General features: G+C 41.0%; 1 protein-coding gene across 1 annotated transcript in view; it reads left to right on the top strand.

The window, feature by feature from the left end:
• LOC141510699 (uncharacterized) overlaps positions 1-15,522 on the top strand; it is a 186,792-nt gene extending 171,270 nt beyond the window's left edge. Inside the window, 3 exon segments of the mRNA XM_074220270.1 lie at positions 6,804-7,565; positions 7,567-7,592; positions 14,948-15,522. Coding sequence (XP_074076371.1) covers positions 6,804-7,565; positions 7,567-7,592; positions 14,948-15,522 — 1,363 coding nt within the window.
• The last annotated feature ends 4,938 nt before the right edge of the window (positions 15,523-20,460 follow it).

The raw sequence follows: 20,460 nt of genomic DNA, 5'->3' as shown, positions 1-20,460 counted from the left end.
TGTAGGGAGAGATTTCAGCCAAGAAAATCAATCAAAAATCTATTCTTGACATTTTATTATATTTTCCATTACAAATTCTCTCTCCCACCCCACCACATCCTCCTCTATTCATTGAGAAGCCAAGAAATACTTATGATATATATGAAGTTATGCAAAATGTCAGGAGACTATATCAGTTATGCAGATATGAGGTCATATGATAAGGACCCCCATCAGGGTACAGGCAGAGTTAGGGTAAACCTTGCCAAATCATTTTCAAGAATGCTGCTTCATAGGATAGTTTGAGGTCTGGGACTGATTCTTCCCCTCCCCCTTTTCTTCACTATGACTTGATATTCAAGATCTTTCTTTGCACCATATCTACTTCAATTTTCTTATACTTTTCTAGCTATTCCCCAAAATCCTTTGGTAGTGTGGTTAATACATCACTGAGTAAGTCAATTACTTCAGGTAAGGTTGTCCCAATAAACTGCTTCCTTCTGAACTCATTAAAGTGGAATTCTCACTGGATAAAGGGACCTCAAGATATGAGACAAATGACATGTTTTTAAAAGTTTTTCAGGAGTCTATTTGAAAGAAATGAAATATGGGAAACTTCCTCTTGTTATTGTTGAGTCCTGCACTAATTTTAAAAATCTTTACTTTCCTAAGAACTAGATATGGAAGAGGCTTCCTGGGGGAAAAATGGGTCAGTAATGTCCTGGTCTTCACTCTTACCAATAGTTTGACCTGAGACTAGAAGGGATGATCTGAAGTCCAGTAGAATCCAGCTCCAACATCTCCCAGTCTTGAGCTGGCCTGTACACAGTCTAAGGCTCTCTTGTTAAACCCTTAAGGGGATTTAGAAACTTCTCCATCAGAAGGGGGTGGAGTTGAGATTGTACTGGGAAGAGGATCCGATCAGGTAGACTTTCTCAAAGAAAGGAAAAAACCTCCCAAAGTGAGGGGACTCAGGAATGCTGGCACCTTTTGTGCTCATAAGATTATCATTAGATATTCCTTGAAGAGACCTGCTTCCTTAAAGAGACCAGCAGAGGATTATAGTGGAGTCTTCTTATGCTTCCCCAAGCAGCCCAGTTGTACTCAGTCTTTTTTTCCAAATTGGCATTCTTTGTTAATTAGGGAATCTAGTTGCCCTTTGAATCTAGCTAACAATCCCTCAGAATTAACCACTAACAGAAGCTTTGAGCAAGGTGGGATGCTAGAGGCATGGAGTTAACTTAGATGTGTCCACTTAATTGTTCCCAAAAGGGACTTGACCTGTTTGTTGCCTTTGTTTATTTTTTTTAAGGTTTTTTCCAGGCAAATAGAGTTAAGTGGCTTGCCCAAGGCCATGCAGCTAGGTAATTATTAAGTGTCTGAAGCTGAATTTGAACTCAGGTACTCCTGACTCCAAGGCTGGTGCTCTATCCACTGAGCCACTTAGCTACCCCTCTTGGGAGCCAGGGTCTCTAAGCTGTTTGACACAGTCACGGCAAGAAGACTCAAGGCGGTCACACCACCTGATGGAACAACATTTCCTTCTTCAATATATATAGGGATTCCACATATACCCATATTTATAGGTTTATTTTTGATTGCAAAACTTACTCATCCTAATAGCGGAATAAAGGAAGGATTTCAGAGAAATTCCTTGAATAAAACAGATTGTGAACTCTGTCCAAATTTAACAGGACTGCCTCTCCCTGAGACATACAAAAGGCTTCAACATTATGAAATCTTTGGAAAATACAGCACTGGGAGTTCCAGGGAGATGTCAGAATATATATAGGGGAAAATAGACACAAGATTGGTCAGATAGAATTCCAGGGAAATTAACAGTTTTGCCCCCCTTATCATACATAGGAATATATGATAAACATGGTGAGAGAATAGTTAGAATAGGTAACCAATATGTGAATTCTAATAGCCTTAGTTTATTGGGAAAGAACAAAAAGTCATAGAAACTGTAGTGCCTACCAACAAGGGCTGAAAGGAAAATTGTTTATTGAAGGAGTCAATGGATGGGTGGACAAATATAACTGCCCTCACTATAGGTGGTCAAGGGAGCACATTGAAAAACATTACATATGCGGCACCAAAACATAAAGCATTCCATTAAACAAATTATAGCAAAGATTGTTATCAGGAAAGTTCTGTTTAATTAATATTACTATGCAGCAACAAACTGGGCAACAGGCAGGTTGAGGTCATCACGGTCTGAGCAGGGACAAGAAAATTAACTACATGACTGATAATCACACTTGTAACCACTACATGATCAAACTTGTAACCATATGAACTATATGACTGATGATGAAAATTGTACACTTTTGTAACCAAGGAAATGATTTTAGTTTGCTTGTTTGATATGATTCTGAAACTATAAAAATAAATCCAAGCAGCTGACAGTCAGTCAACCTGCTCCTGCCTTTACCCACTAGTTGACTCAACTCATTTCGACGACTCTCTTCCCTTCTGTCAGGTTCCAAGGACCCTGTGGAGGCTGGACCCCCGCACGTCTGGACCTGTTGTCTTTGTATGGACAAAGCAAGATCTTCACTAAGGGAGAACTCTCTTCAAGATGGTCTTGGCCACCTTGGACAGCTCTCCTTAGAGCGGAAATGTGTTTTTCCACTCTAACTTGGGTCTTTTCTCTAAATCTCCTGAACTGCCTTTTTACATCTTTTTCTATCCTCAGGGATAGTGTTAACTAAATGGCGATTGATTGATTGATTGGTTGGGTTACATGACCCCTCCCTCCTGGGGATTAATGACTAGGGAAGGAGCTGGGCCTGGTCCTAAAAGGAGGAGTCTTTGGACCAGAGACCAGAGTTTCTCAGTCTCAGAAAGCTCTGAACTAACCCTTCTTTGGCAGATTAAGGAAGTATCAAGGTAAGGGGAGGAGGCTTGTCATCCCTGAAGACTCCCTACTTTTACCTTTGAATTTCAGAGAAACTTCACAATTTCTATCTTTTTAACAAGTCCAAAACCCATCCTTGTTCTCTTTTCTCCTCCACCAGTACCTCAGACTCATAACCTAGGGATCAGTCAGGACTCCTTTCTCTCACCTTTCCCATCCAAGGAGGAGACAAGGCCTGTTGATTCATTCTGTTCACCTCTTTACCCTCCCTACATTTTCCTAAAGCTGAGGTCAGATAAGATCCCCGCCCCCCACTACCTAATAAAAGTCTAGAGGTTTCTCATTGCCCCCAGGAACAAACGCAAAATTCTGCTTGGCATTTAAACCCTTCATCACCTGGTCCCCTCCCACCTTTCCAGTCCTCTTACATCTTAGTCCTCAAGTTGTACTTTTTGATACACTGTCTTACTGACTGTTCCATGAACAACCCTCTCCATCTCTCAGCTCTTGACCTTGACCCATGCCTGGAATATTCTCCCTTTTCCCTTCAGACTACAGACCACCCTGGCTCCTTTAAGTCCCAACTAAACTCCTACCTTGTACATTGCAAATTGCTTGTTTTCAGTTGTCTTACATTTCTGATCATATCTGGGGGTTTCCTGACAAAAATATTGAAGTGGTTTGTCATATCCTTCTCCAGCTCATGAGATAGATGAGGAAAGTGAGGCAAACAGGCTGAAGTGACTTGCCCAGGCTCACTCAGTCAATAAGTGTCTGAGGCCATGTTTGGCCTCAGCTCCTGACTCAGGCTCTGTGCCTCTGTCTTGACCCTTCTCAGTGCTTCCCTTTCCATTATTTCCTCTTTATGTTGTATAGAGCTCCTTTGGTAGGCCTTTGTTTACATTTTGTTTGCATTATCAGACTGTGAGTTCCTGGAGGGCAGGGACTGCCTTTTTACCTCTTTTTTCCAATCTCAGTGATAACTAAATGGTGATTGATTGATTGGTCACATGACCCCTCCCTCTTGGGGATTAATAAGTGGGGGAGGAGCTGGGGCTGGTCCTAAAAGGAGGAGCCTTTGGGCTAGAATTTCTCAGACTCAGAAATTTCAAGCCCAGTCAGGGGAGCTGAGCATCAGCCCCCAGGAAAGCCAAGGCAGGAACCCCAGCAGCTCTGGCAGTGAGGGTGAGTCTCTCCCTTCAGGGGCTTTCCTTTTTCTTATACCATTTCCCATATCTCTGTCTCCCTTAGTAGGTACCTAATAATGGGAGGAATTTCCAGAGCTCCCTTTGACGGTTGGGGTCAGGGGGAGAAGAGGAAGAATCCTCTCCAGGGAAGAGAGGAGAGCAGGCTAGGGAGCCTCTCCAAGGACAATAGACAGAGATTCTCTTAGGAGAGGGCTTCAGAAACCTGGACTCTTTGTGGGACCCTGAGCAAGTCATTCAGGGTCCCTGAGCCTTGTTTCATTATTTGTAGAATGGAGATAATGACCCCGGTACCTCCTTCATAGGGGTGCTCTGAGGAACATAGGATAAGGTATCTGGGAATTTCTGAAAGAAAGAAGCAAATAAATGCACATTAGTCATCTAGACAAGACTAGACCAGACACTTTACAACCACCCTGGGAGACCCATTTGATAGTTGAGGTAACTGAGTCAGACAGAGCTCAGGACTAGGCCAGGTTCACAGAGCTAGATAGTATCTCAGGCAGGTTTGGAACTCAGGGCTTCCTGAGTCTGGCCCAGCCTCCCTGTTTCTGCATCCATAAAGCCCTCCACTCATACCAGCTACTCATGGTAAGGTGACCCAGCCACAGTAGGTGCCAGTGGGGGATGGAGGGACCTGCCCCTCCAGGGACTCTCAGTCCATGCTCTACCATCCTTCCCACTCACTTGCTCCCAGTCTCTATGAACTTCCATGACTGGGAGAGAAATCCTATCCTTCCCTTCACTAGTTGCCTTTCTGGACTCCTTCCCTTTCTCTGCTCTCTCATGCCCAGACCCTGCCCTCAGCAGAGACTCAGTTATTTTGGGGAGAATTTCCAGAGGGACCCTGGGTAATGGGAGAGGCAGGAAATTCTTCCTCTCCCCCTCCCCTGACCCCAGAGCCCAAGGTTAAATTTCTGAGCTTGTAGGATCTTGGATGGATTGGGCAGGGGACAGGGAAGCCCCATTTAGACAGACATTGTGCTCTCTTTCTGAATTCCCATCCAGAGCTCTCCAGGTAATCCCTGATCTTGTACTGGAGACAAGACCCAGGTCCCTGGAAGCCTAGAGCCTGCTGGGACCCAAGTGTCCAGAAGGCCACTGACTGGGCCTAGTTTCCAGTCCTCCATCAATGCTGCAGAGTTGGAGGGAAATGCTGCTCCTTCTAAGGCTCTGAGCCCAGACTGTCCTGACCCCTTTCCAATTACAGGGAGCCCTGAGATCAGGGTCAACAACTGAACCCCAAATATGCATTCCCAAGCAGCCTGGGCCAATGCAACCTACAGAGCTTAGGGGAGACAAGGATTCCCACAAGGGGGAGAAGTCAGAAGGAGGGAAGATGAGTCTTTTCTAGAGGGTTGGGGACCAGCTGGCAAACCTGGAGTCCTCCCTTAAGGTCTCCAGTTGGATTCTCGCAAACTTCACTGGGAAGTGTGATCTACTTGCTTCAAGAATACAGAATTCTCAGAAGTACAAGCCAGAGTGAGTTTTCCTTACCACAGTAAAGGGAAAGTAAAGGCTTCCACAGAAGCCTGACCCAAAAGAATGTATAGATAGACAGGTATTGGATGGGGAAGTTGAGGAAGGTGTTTGAGGAGTTCTTGGGAGGATCCTCCTCCTCAGTCATGTGTCTGAGATAACTGTGTAGTCACTGACTGTCCTTAATATCTCCCTTCTTTGCCTCAGTTTGGTCTCCTTCAGTCCAGACCAGTCTCTGATTCTTCCTCTGTCATAGAATCTCTCTCACTCTCACTCTGTCTCTCTCTGTCTCTCTTTCTGTCTCAGGTTTTTTATTCCCTAATACTTTTTTGAGTGACCTGCCTCTCTTTTTGACTTTGATTCAAGAAATTACAGGACCTATGTTCTCACTTACTCAAGTGGCCGAACCTAGTGAGTAGAGGTCAAAGAATTTACATAGAGGTCAAAAGAAGCATGGGGGAGAGTTAGCTCTGGGACTTGGAGATGTCTGATCAAGTCCCTCTTTTCTGACTATGGAATATTGGACAAGCTACTTCACCTCTCAGGGGTGTAGGAAACTCAGAGTCTCTGAGTTGAGAAAAGTTGATCTCTTACCCTGCAAGGAGAATTCGTTGGCAGAAGACCCCTTCTGGATGTAGCTCTGTTGAGCCTGATCCTATTCCCCATATTTTTGGTTATACACAAGCCCCCAGTCTAATTTGACCCTTTTTCTAAACACCCCACATTCCAATCTTTGTGGATGATTCCTTTCCTCCCTCTCTGATCACCTTGAGTAAGAATTAATCTTCCTCTTCACTCATTAGGTGATTGTTCACATCCCATCTTTTGTCTCCTGCCCAATATCACCTCAGTCTAGGTCATGCATGAGAGACCTGATTGCCATGTACCTCCTGGTTAACAGAATCATTTTCCATTGTCTTACCTCATGCCAAGGATACCACTTTCTTTTCTCCTACTCTCCAACAAATGGGGATACTTAGGTTATTATTTCTCTTTCAGATTTTTACCTAATGCCCAAGAATCCAAAAAGGCCAAAAGAAGACATATCCCTGGAGGTGATCATAATAAAAAAACCCGAAAATGGAGGATCTTTGCCACTCCAATTTGGGAGATGCCAGTGATTGTGAGAGTGACAGTCAGATGCAGGACGAAAATCAGGAGAGATATTTGAGTGAAGTAACTAATCTTCCAAAGTTTCCTACCAAAAAACCCCCTCTGAAGTGTTATGAATGTGGGAAAGAGTTTTGTTTCCCCTCACAACTTAATATACACTGGAGAATTCACACTGGAGAGAAACCTTTCAAATGCAATGACTGTGGAAAATCCTTCACTCAGCCATCATACCTCACAATACATTTGAGGGTACATACTAGGGAGAAACCTTTTGAATGTAAGGAATGTGGAAAAGCCTTCAGTCAGGGCTCATATTTGACCTTACATCAAAGGTTTCATACTGGACAGAAGCCCTTTAAGTGTGATGTTTGTGAGAAAGCCTTCTATACCTCCACCTTCCTTATGAAGCATCAAATGATTCATACTGGAGAGAAACCTTACAAATGTCATGAATGTGGGAAAGCTTTTATTTCTAGTTCAAATCTTCTCAAACACCAGGGAATTCACACTGGAGAGAAGCCTTACATTTGTTATGAATGTGGAAAAACCTTTAATCAAAGTTCAAGCCTTACAAAACACCAGAGGATTCACACTGAAGAGAAGCCTTATACATGTAATGAATGTGGAAAAGCCTTTAATGAAGGTTCAAACCTTATTCAACATCAGAGAATTCACACTGGAGAGAAGCCTTATATATGTGCTGAATGTGGAAGAGCCTTTAATAAAAGCTCAAACCTTAAGAAACACCAGAGAATTCATACTGGAGAGAAGCCTTATAAATGTCATGATTGTGGAAAAGCCTTTAATCAAAGTTCAAGCCTTATAAAACACCAGAGAATTCACACTGGAGAGAAGCCTTACACATGTGCTGAATGTGGAAGAGCCTTTAATGAAAGTTCAAACCTTAAAAAACACCAAAGAATTCATTGGAGAAAAGCCTCATAAATGTGAATGTGGAAGAACTTTTAATCAAAGCTAAAGCATTATGAAACACCAGAGAATTCACACTGGAGAGAAGTCTTATACATGCAATGAATGAGGAAAAGCCTTCAGGCTAAGCACCAATTTGCATGTTTATCAGTGTTCACAAAGAAAAGAAATCTTTTCAGTCTTTTTTATATAAGGAATATGGAACAGTCTTTAATCCAAATTGAAAACTCATAAGATTCCAGACAATTCACACTGGAGAGAAGATTTAGACATATAATGAATGTATAAAGATATTCAGGAAAAGCTCAGAAATGCCTACATTCCAGAATGTTCACATTGATAAGAAATCTGAATATAAGTAATGTGGAAAAATCTTCAATAACAACTCAGTCTTTTTTTCCCAGCAGAGGTTTTCTATTAGACAAAACAGGAGTAACTTAAATGTGGGGGCAGACATCTCCCAGATCTCCAACACTGTGGTTCACTCATCCAGTCATATCCAACACTTAAGTGACCTCATGGATCATGTTGTCAGTGGGGTCTTCTTGGAAAGAACTGGGTTTTCCATTTCTTTTTCAAGTTGACACAGCACATCCTTTTGTCAGACAGAAGTGAATTGCTTTAGGGTCACATACCCAGGAAGTGGCTCAGATTGGATTTGAATTCATGTCTTCCAGACTTCAGGCTCAATGCTCTATTCTCTGAGCCACCAGCCACCTCTGAATCACCACCAAAGTCAATGGAAAAAATAATAAGAAAATTAGAAGAGAATGCTGCAAAGTTAAAAGAACCAATATGGTTTTCAAAGGAGAGATGAAGAGGCACGCCAATTCTTAGCAGAAGTCCATATGTGAGGAGTGGTGCTTATGCTTTCAGATTCTTTCCTATAATTGGGGGATTGGAGAAGTTATTAAATTTTTTAATTTTAAAATACTGGTTTTTTTTAAAGTTTTTGAGTTCCAAATTCTCTCCATCAATCCATTCCTCCTCTTCCCTCTCTCTGAGAATGTAAGCAACTAGATATAACTAATATATGTAAAATTTGGTAAAACATTTCCCCATTTGTTTGTTATTATATATGAAAAGACTTGAATAAAACAACAAATATAAGGAAAGTGAAAAACAGCATGTTTATTCTGTATTCAAACTATATCCATTCTCAGGAGATTGCTAGCAAGATTCATCATCAGGCTTTTGTGATTTGTTTTGGATTTTTATATTGCGGAGAATAGTTAAATCATTCACAATTCTTTACCAGACAATATTATGGTTACTGTGTAGAATATTCTTCTAATCCTGGTCACTTCTCTATGCTTATGTCTTCACAATTTTCCTAAAATGATTGTTTTTTAAATGTTTCTCTTTTCTTTTAAGAAATATTCAGTGGCATATGGGATGACTCTTTGGGAGCAGGGATACAAGGAAAATTAAGCATTGCAAAAACAGTGGCTATTTGTTTCCATGACTAGACATAGTTATGATAGGTTTTGTTTTTCTTATATTCTCAATGGATTTGGGATAGGGAAGAGTTGGAAGGAGAGAATTTGGAAAAGAAAATAGAATATAAGTGATTTCAGAATTAAAAGCAAAACAAATTTTAAGTACACTGAACATTAGGAAATCTTTTGTGACTACTTACATTTTGATCAACATCTAGAGTTTATACTGGAGCAAATATATGGAAATTTGGAATGTGTTATAAATGTTTTATGCTAATTTTATAAAAGGAGTAACTGGACTGACTAGAAGAAAAACAGTGAATCTATGCTTCTTCAAATTAAAAAAATAAAATATTTTCTGTGAATACAGTGACTGCATTTTATTTGGTCTTAGACATTTGAACCCTTGTAATTCTTTACATTTATCTAAGGGATGCAATTTATTCATTTTTATTTATAAAATATAATTCATATTTATTCATTACTATTTATGGTTATAATTCTGGAATGTTCAACCTTTTAGCTCTTCTAGGCTTCAATGACCAACAAAACCCCTTCAAGAGATACCTAGAGAATTCAATACCCATTCTTTATTACACTGCCAATGAGCATGGCAACAAAAGCAACAAGGGTTACATTATTGGACTCCATAAATTTTGACTTTTTCTGAGTTTTAAATTATTATTACTTCATGCTACATTGGCTGTAATTTCTCAATTTGTATAGTATTATTTAAAATTCTTGGTTTTCAGCTAAACAAAATGGCTTTTTATTAAAAACATTTCCATTCTCATATATCTTTATGATGCAAAATTCAATCCCTAACTGATATTCTATCTTTCTAAGTGTATGCCCCACTAATGTCATGAATCTGTAAAATTTTAAATTATTTTAATTCTATTTTGCTAATACTTAATCAAGCTAGAATTAATATTCCCTTTCACAGAACAAGCCCAAATGGGTAACATCTGAGTCTAGAGTATCTTGCACTTTCTTTCACAGTTTATCTTCTCAGCATTTCCCAATCTCTAGGACAAGTGTGTCCAACCAGTGTCCCTGCCCACAGTACATTTGTTGGTGTGAACTTTGTGGTGTTGGTTGTAGTCAAGAATGAGTATTGAAGACTTCCTGGCAAGATGGCAGAGAGAAGCCAGGCTCTGTTTCAGGGCATCCTGGCTTTCCTTCAGAACCAACATGAATCAAGTCTCTTAATAGATGTTGGACAGAACCTACAGAAGAACAGAGGGGAATATCTCCCAGCAAGGTTTGCCATGGGGAAGCATGGGTGTGCCTGGGGCAGAGAGTAGAGCCCTATCACACAGGTGGTAGGTGATGTCGAGGGACTGAACTGAGATCCACCATGGAAGTCTTTGTGGTGTGCAAGGTGAGAGTTCCACTGCAGCTGCCCCGTCACCCAGGACTCTCGTATTGGTCTGATCAGTCACAGTTGTACACAGTCATTTGTCTCAAACATAATAATGTCATTTTGGTCTTCTTCAATAATGAAGGTCAAGAACTAGTATCTCTGTTAGGAGGGCTGCTGAACCCTTTCCAAAGCTGCTTTCCACCTCTGATGACCACCTAGGCACCTAACACCTACTTGTGGCTCCAAGAAGTAGTAATATATACAGCAGCCCAGCCCCAGTAAGCCATTTGACAAATGGGCAACAATAGGTTGAGGATTTGAAGAGATCTCAAACCCTTCAGGGACTTGATGGAGTGTCTACTCAAAGTGTATGAAGATGTCTCCTGGGGGAAAGGAAGGATAAGAATTCATTCCAATAACCAAGAAGGCAGGAGAAGCATGTGGTTTGGAGCACTTAGTGTTTGGTTAGACATTGTAGACACCAAGGTCATTCATCACTGCCCAATCTATCACCTTGTAAACAGTAAACCTTATAATGTACCATGAACAAATAATCACTATACCAAACATATAGGAATTGCTTTATTTGGGAGATGGAAATATGTCAGGGGAATGTTTCATTTTTAAACATTTTGTTTGAAAAAGGTACAGATTTTAGATCAGATTCCCCTTATTTTCATTAAGACTGAGGAAATATGTTGAACCTTTTATTAAATAAGAATCACTCTATTGGATTGTTCCAGATTCCATAAGAGTGGGGGGTCTGTTAGATTTTACTGTAGTTTTGAACTTCACCTCTACTTGAATGAGGTTCAGTTTTGGCATTTAAGATATGGAACATTATTCTGGACATCCTTTGGACATAAATTGTCTGTTATTTATTGATAAGATCAGTGTATTATGGTATTTAAGATGAAAGAATGTAATCATTTGCAAAGATAAGCTGCAACTGTTTCTCTGTGTATGGCAGAATTGGGTTCCTTTTCTGCATTTGAATAGCTTTTTATTTAAATTTGACAATTTTGAAATGGAAACACTGTGATGTTTTCATCATTATATGTTATAAAAATATTTTTATAATCAAAAGAAAAAAAAGAAACCCCCATCCTCGAAATTCACCGAAACTTCAGTATTTGTGTCTATTTGCAGCCTAACTCGATCCTCTGTATGGAGGCCCCATAGTCTTCTCAACATAACCAAAACCATCCTTGTTTTCTTTTCTCCTAGCCTTTCCAACTCCCCTCCTCCTAGTGCCTGGGACTCATCATCTAAGGGTCATTCAAGACTTCCATCTCTCACCATGCACATCCAAGGTAGTGCCAAGGCCTGGGTGTCCCCGGGGCAGAGAGTAGAGCCCTATCACAGAGTTGGAGGGTGATGCCGAGGGACTGTTCTCCTCCCCTATGAGGCACTGACACTGGTCTCCAGGCTGCCCCATGAACTCTCCATCTCTCAGCTCCAGTCATTATCTCTGGCCTTGGATCATGCCTGGAATGTTCTCCCTCCTCTCCAGAGACTGTCCAACCTGGCTTTCTTCAAGGTTCAATGAAATTCCTATATTGCACATTTGTGATTTGTTTTCAGTGATATCTGACTCTTCTGACCACATTTGGGGTTTTCTAGGCAAAGATACTAGAGTGGTTTGTCCTTCTCCAGTTCATTTTATAGATGATGAAACTAAGGCAAACAGGGTAAAGCTGCTTGCCCAGGTTGACCCAATCACCAAATGTCTGAGGCCACGTTTGACCTCAGCTCCTGACTTAGGCTCCAGGCTAGGTGTCTCTGTCTTGACCCTTCTCAATTCCAGTGCTTCCCTTCTTTTCATTATTTCCTCTTTATGCTGTATGGAGCTTGTTTGGTAGGCTCCTTGACTACAGGGACTCCCTTTTTACCTCTATTTGTATCCTCAGGGTGTGGTTCATAGTAGGTGCTAACTAAATGTTGATTAATTGATTGATTGATTGGTCATGGGGACCTGGGGACAAATGACTGGGATAGAGGAATTCTCACCTCCTGGTGCCTGGGGGGAGGAGCTGGGGTTGGCCCTAAAAGACTGGTCTTTGGACCAGAGCTTCTCAGTCTCAGAAATCTTAAGCCCAGTGGCGTCAGGCCCCTAGGAAAGCCAAGGCAGGACCCTAGCAGCTCTGGCAGTGAGGGTGAGTCTCTCCCTTCAGGGGCTTTCCTTTTTCTTGTACCATTTCCCATATCTCTGTCTCCCTTAGTAGGCACCTACTAAGGCATAATGGGGGGGGAATTTCCGGAGCTCCTTTTGACGGTTGGGGTCAGGGGGAGAAGAGGAAGAATCCTCTCCAGGGAAGAGAGGAGAGCAGGCTAGGGAGCCTCTCCAAGGACAATGGACAGAGATTCTCTTAGGAGAGGGCTTCAGAAACCTGGACTCTTTGTAGGACCCTGAGCAAGTCATTCAGGGTCCCTGAGCCTTGTTTCATCATTTGTAGAATGGAGATAATGACCCCGGTACCTCCTTCACAGGGGTGCTCTGAGGGATATAGGATAAGGTGTCTAGGAAATTCTGAAAGAAAGAAGCAAACAAATGCATATTAATCACCTAGAGAAGACTAGACCAGACACTTTACAACCACCCTAGGAGACTCATTTGATAGTTGAGGAAACTGAATCAGACAGAGTTCATGACTGTGCCAGGGTCACAGAGCTAGATAGTGTCTCAGGCACTATCCTGGTAAGGTGACCAAGAAATAGTAGGTTCCAGTGGCAGATGAAGGGACTCTCAGTCTGGGCTCTACCATCCTCCCCACTCACTTGCTCCAAGTCTCCATGAGCTTCCATGATTGGAAGGGAAATTCCATCCTCCCCTTTACTAGCTGCTCTTCTGAACTTCTTCCCTTTCTCTGCTCTCTCCTGCCCAGTATCTGCCCTCAGCTGGGACTCACCTTCTGTGGAGAATTCCAGAGGGACCCTGGGCAATGGGAGGGGCAGGGAATCCCTCCTCTCCCCCTCCTCTGTCCTCAGAGCTCAAGGTTAAATTTCTGAGCTTCTAGGATCTTGGATGGATGGATTGGGAAGCGGGCAGGGAAGCCCCATTTAGACAGACATTGTGCTCTCTTTCTGAATTCCCATCCAGAGCTCTCCAGGTCAGCCCTGACCCTGTACTGGAGACAAGACCCAGGTCCCTGGAAGTCTCCCAGCAGGCTCCAGGCTGGTGGGACCCAAGTGGACAGAAGGCCACTGGCTGGGCCCAGCTTTCAGTTACCAATCAATGCTGCAGAGCTGGAGAGAATTGCTCCCCCTTCTTAGGCTCTGAGCCCAGGCTGCCCTGACCCTTTCCCAATTACAGGGAGCCCCAAGATCAGGGTCAACAACTGAACCCCAAATGTGCATTCCCCAGCAGGCTGGGCCAATGCAACCTACAGAGCTTAGAGGAGACAAGGATTCCCACAGGGAGCAGTCAGGAAGAGGGAAGATGAACCTTTTTCTAGAGGGTTGGGGACCAGCTGGCAAACCTGGAGGGAGCCGTCACATGTGTGACCTATCTGCTTCAAGAATACAGAAGTCTCAGATGTTCAAGACACAATCTGAGGCTGAGTTTTTTTTTTTAGCACAGTGAAGACAAGAAGCCTGACCCATAATAGAATGTATGGATAGACAGATATGGAAGGGGAAAGTAAGGAGGGAGTCTGAGAAATTCCTGGGTGGTTCCTCTTCCAGGGTCATGTGTCTGAGATACCTGTAGAGTCAATGACTGTCTCTCTCTCCCTCCTAGTCTCTCCTCCCCTTCCCCCCTCATCTGTTCCTCATTGGTCTCTCTCCTCTCTCTTCTCTCCTCTCTCCCTCTCTCTGTAGATTGGTCAGTAGAGGTCCAGCCTATGTAGAGAGCAAAAGAGACATGGGGGAATAGGACAGAGAAAGCTGGCTCTGGAACTAAGAGATTGGGGTCAAACCTTTCTTTTTACCATTCTGTTGATGGTATCCTGGACAAGCCATTTCACTTCTCAGGGGTGTAGGACACTCAGAGTCACTGAATTACAGAAAAGTTGCTCCCCTGCCCTGGGAGAAGAATTCCTTGGCAGAAGACCCTTTCTGGATATGTTCCTACGGAGCCTCTTCCTGTTCCCAACATTCCTGTTTGGATGATTCCTTCTCCCCCTCTCTGATCACTTTGAACAGGCACCATTCTGCCTCTTCAGTCTTTAGGTGATTTGTTTACTTCCTCTCCTTTGTCCCCTGCCCTATATCTCTCCAGCTAGAAGGTGATGTATGAGAGATCTCACTGCCATGTGACTCCTCTTTAAGGGCATTATTTTCCATGCTTTTGCCCCATGCCAAAGATACCACTTCATTTTCTCTCTCCCTCAGGATAATGGGGATACTTAGATCTTTATTTCTCTTTCAGACTTGCACTTAAGATCCAAGGAATCCAAAAGGTCAAAAGAAGATTCATCCCTGGAGGTGATCATCATAGAAGAATTGGAAATGGAGGATCTTTGCCACTCTGATTTGGGAGATGCCAGGGAATGTGAAAGCCAGAGACAGATGCAGGAGGAAAATCAGGAGAGATATTTAAGTGAAATGACTAATTTTCCAACATCTCCTCCAGAAAAAAAGCCTCTGATATGTTGTGACTGTGGGAAAGAGTTTAGTTTCCCCTCACAGCTTGTTACACACCTGAGAATTCACACTGGAGAGAAACCTTTCAGATGCAGTGACTGCGGGAAATGCTTCACTCAGCGAGCACACCTCACAATACATCTGAGGGTACATACAGGGGAGAAACCTTTTGAGTGTGAGGTATGTGGAAAAGCCTTCATCCAGAGGTCATATTTGACCTTACACCAAAGGATTCACACTGGACAGAAGCCCTTTCAGTGTGATGTTTGTGAGAAAGCCTTCTCTAAGTCCACATTGCTTATTAACCATCAAAGGACTCACACTGGAGAGAAGCCCTTTCTATGCAGGAAATGTGGGAAAGCCTTCATTTCTAGTTCAAATCTTCTCAAACACCAGAAGATTCACTCTGAAGATAAGCCTCATGCATGTGATCAATGTAGAAAAACCTTCAGGCAAAGCTCCAATTTGCAGGTGCACCAGAGAGTTCACAAAAGGAGGAACAATGGAGAGTCTGTACATGGGGCTAGTGTGGAAAAGCCTTTGATGAAAGCCCAAAACTCATAAAATACCAGAGGATTTACATTGGAGAAGCCAAAGCTCAGAGATAGAGGCACATGATTGTGTTCACACAGACAAGAAGTTTTCTGAATATAAGTAATGTGAAAAAGGCTTCAATTAAAACTCAGAGCTCATTTCCAATACAGAGCAGAAGGAAAATGATAAATAAGGGAAAACTTCTCCCAGATCCCAAACCTTGTGATTAATTGCTAGATGGAGCAGGAGAGCACCTTGGAAATAAGAGGATGGGATTTTCAATCTGGTCTCAGACATTTGACCCTTACTAGCTGGGTGACCTTGGATAGGTCCTTGAACCCTGCCTACCTTGCATCAAGTGCCATCCCCAATTGTCCTGATTCATATCTGACCTCTGGACCCAGGTGTCTCTGGAGAAGAAAGTGATGCTGGGGACTTAGCACAGCGCCACCCCCCCCCCCAATCTAATTCATGTGCTTGACATAACATCACCTTCCTGGTATTGTTTCTTTCTAGAGAGAAGGGCACTCATAACATCTGATGCTTTGTGAACTGTCACCAAAGTCAATGGAAATAATAATCACCAAAAAAATTAGAGAATATTGCAAAGTTACTCAGAACCAATGTGACTTCTAAATGAGAGATGAAGAAACATGCCAATTTTTAGCAGAGGAAGAAATCCAAATGTGAGGAAGGTGCTTTTCAGATTCTTTTCTATATGTTAATTCAGGGCTTGAGAGCGTAATTAAATGACTTTTTAAATTTGAGCTCCAAATTCTATCCCTCTGTCCATTTCCCCCTTCCTCTTCTTCCTTCCCTCTAAGAATGTAAGCAACAGATATGTTATATGTGTGAAATTATGTAAAACATTTCCACATGAATCCCATTTGACACAAAGACTTGAATAAAACAACCAAACTAAAGAAAGAGAAAAGTAGCATGCTTCTTTCAGACAATATCCATTTTTTCTCTGGAGAAAGTATGATTCATCATCAGCCTTTGGGGATTGCTTGATTTATAAATTGCTAAGAGTAGCTAAATCATTCAGTTCTTTACTGAACAATATTTCTGTACAATCCTAGTCACTTCACCTTACACATACATCTTTCCAGGATTTGCTGAATTGATTGCTTATTTTTGAAAATGTTTCTCTTCTTCCTTTTCTTTTTAAAAACATTATGGGAGTGATGCTTTAGAGGGAGCAAGCATAGAAGGAAAATTAAGCAATGTGAAAACAATGGATAGCTAAATGTTTGCCATGACTAGAAATATTTATCATGGGTTTTGGATTTCTTGCCTTCTCATTGGATTTGGGAGTGAGGGAAAGACAGAAGGGAAAGAATTTGGGAATGAAAATAAAATACAGTTGATTTCAAAGTCAAAATCAACACAAGAATTTAAAATACACAGAACATTAGAAAATCTTTTGTAATAACTCAAATTTTGATCCATAACAAGAGGGTTCATACTGGAGCAAATATATTGAAATGTAGAAAGTGTTATAAATCTTTTCCACTAATTTTACTATCGAAGAAACTTGTACTGAAGAGAAGGAAAAAGCCTAGTTGCATCTGTGCAAGCCCCTGTGTTACCATTAAAAAATAAAACATTTCTTGTGATGAACATAATGAATGAGGAAGTTTTTTGTTTCTTGGCCCTTTGGACCCTTGTCATTTTTTGCTTTTAATGAAGGGATGCAAATAATTTATACCGAACTTATTTATTGTTGTGATTCTGAAATGGTCAACCTTTCGGTACTTTGGGGCATCATTGACCAACATACATTCTTCAAGGGATGCCTCCAGAATTCAATATTCATTCTTTACTGCAATGAAACCAACACCCACAAGGAGTGGAACAACACATGTAAGGGTTACACGAATGGGTTCCAATAAATTTGGCTGGGATAGAAATTTTAAATTATTGTTCCTTTTTCCTGCACTGATTGTAATTTCTTAATTTGTACTTTTCTATTCTTTAAAATTCTTGATTTTCAACTGAGCAAATTGCCTTTTTATTAACCAACATTTCCATTCTTATAACTCTTATGAAACAAAATTTAGTCCTTAATGCTAAGATTCCGTTATATCTTCCTAAGTTGTATGCTCCATTGCCACAAATCTGTAAAATCTTAAATTAATTTTAATTCTATTTTGCCAAGATTTAAGCCAGACACTTAACATTCCCTTGCACAGAACAAACCAATGTGTTCCATTGGGAAACACATCTTAAGTCAGAGGATCTTGCACTGACTTTCACAGGTCATCTTCTCAAACTTCCTCAAACGCTAGGGCAGACATATCCAACCTCTGGCCCTGCCCAAAGTACACTCTTTGCTGTGCTCCCTTGTGATGTGGATTTCATTGTAGTCAAGAAAGGGTCCTGAATACTGGAATCTGGGCCTTAAGGCCAAAGGAGCCCCAAAGAGCTAGGCATGTTCAAGGAAAACTAGCACCTGGATTATGAGGGTGATGAGCCCTTTTCAAGGCTACTTTCCACCTTTGATCTCCACCTACCCCCTAACTCTGGGTTGTGGCTCCATGATGCTATAGTATCACAGCAGACAAACACCAGTAAAGATATTGGCATATAGGCTGAACCAGGTTCATTATAGCTGAAGGGCTTTCAAGCCCTTCAGGGAGTTGGGGGGGGTCTAACTTAAGCATGTAAAAGCTTTCCCTGGAGGGATGGGTGGATGAGAGCAATTCATTCCAAAGGCCGTGAAGGCAGGTGAAGCATGTGTGGTGGACACTTAGAGTTTGGATAGATCATCCACTCCATTCCAAGCCATCACCAGTTGTCTTCATTTTCTCTTATCACGATGGACTGTGCTAACTGGAAGAGAATGAGGTCAAGGACTTCTGTAGCAATGCCTCACTTGAATCTAATGGTAAAGAATGTACAAAAATGAATTGTGGAGCTCAACTTATTTCTAGAATTGGATACTTGGCTGTTGACGATTCTATGAGACATCAAGAGTCCATCAAAGAAATTTAAAAAGATGGAAAAATAAAAGAAAATATAAAATATCTCAAGAGAAAAAACAACAATCCTTGAAAATAGAATGGGAAGAGACAATATCAGAAGCATAGAATTACATAAAATCTATAATCAATAGGAAGACCTGGACAGCATTCAAGAAATTATCATGGTAAAGTGCCTAGATGTCCTAGCACCAGAGGGCCAAATATATAATGAAATAGTTCACCAACCACCTCAGAAGAGAGATTCCAAAATAAAAACTCCAAGGAACATTATAGCCAAATATCAGAACTATAAGTTCAAGCAAAAAAAATTCTACAAATGTCCAGAAATTAACAATCAGGATAATACAAGTTAACTTGGCAGTGACAATATTAAAGAATCAGGGGTCATCAGATGCAGTATCTGAAAAGGTGCTAGGTCTACAACCAAGAATTACCCACCAAGAAAAATTTAACATAATATATCAAGGGGGAAAAACAGTCATTTAATGAAATAAAAGTATTTCAACTTTTTATAAAGAGAAGATGAGATCTAAAGCAAAAAGTTGACCTTGAATAAGTAAAACATAAATTAGGGGGAAAGGGAAAAGAAAACAAGGGATTCAATGGAACTAAACTGTATGCACCTCAACATCAGAAGGTAATACCAGCAATTCTTAAAAATTGCATCACCATTGGCTCAGCTAGGAGGAATATAGATAGCAGAGGGTATAGATATAAGGTAAACTTGAGGAAGTAAAATTAAAAATTAATGAATGAGTAAGAAGATTATAATGATTCAGAAGGAAGGGAGAAAATGAAGGGAGTAAATTATTTCATTTGGAGAGATGTGAAAGACCTATTGCACTGGAGGGGAAGATGGGAAGACAGGTACTGAACATTGCTTGAACTTTACTCTCATCAGTATTGGTCAAAGAAGAAACAGTATAAATAATCAGTTGAATATAGAAACTTATCTTACCTGACAGGAAAGTAGGAGGGGAATAGAATAATGAAGGTGGGGTAGAGAGTGACAGAAGACAGGACAGATTAGAGGAGATTGATAGAAGTAAAACCTGGGTGAAAAGGGAAAGGGTGAAAGGAGAGAGAGGACAAATAAAAGGAAGACTAGCATGGAGAAAAATACATAGTAGTAATTAAAATTGTGAATGTGAATAGGATGAACTCTCCTATAAAATGAAAGCAGGTAGTAGTAAAGAGAAGGCTGGATCAGATCTATTTTGCTTCAGCTCATGTATTAAAAAAGCAGGAGTGGCAATTCTGAACTCACCCAAAGGAAAAGGAAAAACTGACCTCATTAAAAGTGATAAGGAAGGAAACTACATCATGCAATTTCAATACCAAAGTATGCACTAAGTGGTATTGGATTTCAATTCATAAAGAAGTTAAGTGAGTTACAGGGAGAGATTGATAGCAACATTATACTAATGGGTGACCTTAACTGTCCCCTCTAAGAACTCAATAAGTCCAACCAAAAAATAAAAAATAAAGAAGTTAAGAATGTAAATAGTATATTAGAAAAATTAGATATGACAGACCTTTTCTTGGGAACAAAAAAGGAATATATCTTTTCTCAAAAGCAGAAGAAACATGCACAAAAATTGACCAGATATTACCTCTCAAAAATTAAATGTGAAAAGGCAGAAATATTAAATGTATTCTTTCCAGATCATAATGAAATAAGAATGACATTAAACAAAGGGCAATGGAAAGATAGAAAATAAAAACCAATTGGAAACTAAATAATCTAATCCTAAAGAATTAGGATCGGGGGGCAGGTAGGTGGCACAGTGGATAGAGCACTGACCCGGGAGTCAGGAGGTCCTGAGTACAAATCTCACCTCAGACACTTAATTAATTACCTAGGTATGTGACCTTGGGCTAGTCGCTTAATCCCATTGCCTTGCAAAAAAAAGAATAAATGAATCAAAGACAAATCATAGAAACAGTCAACAATTACATTAAAGAGAATGAAAACAATGAG

The sequence above is a fragment of the Macrotis lagotis genome, chromosome 1 (assembly GCF_037893015.1).
Source record: "Macrotis lagotis isolate mMagLag1 chromosome 1, bilby.v1.9.chrom.fasta, whole genome shotgun sequence".
In the NCBI taxonomy this organism is placed as follows: domain Eukaryota; kingdom Metazoa; phylum Chordata; class Mammalia; order Peramelemorphia; family Peramelidae; genus Macrotis; species Macrotis lagotis.
Note: the sequence above shows the minus strand (reverse complement) of the source record. Positions and strands in the feature narration are given on the sequence as shown.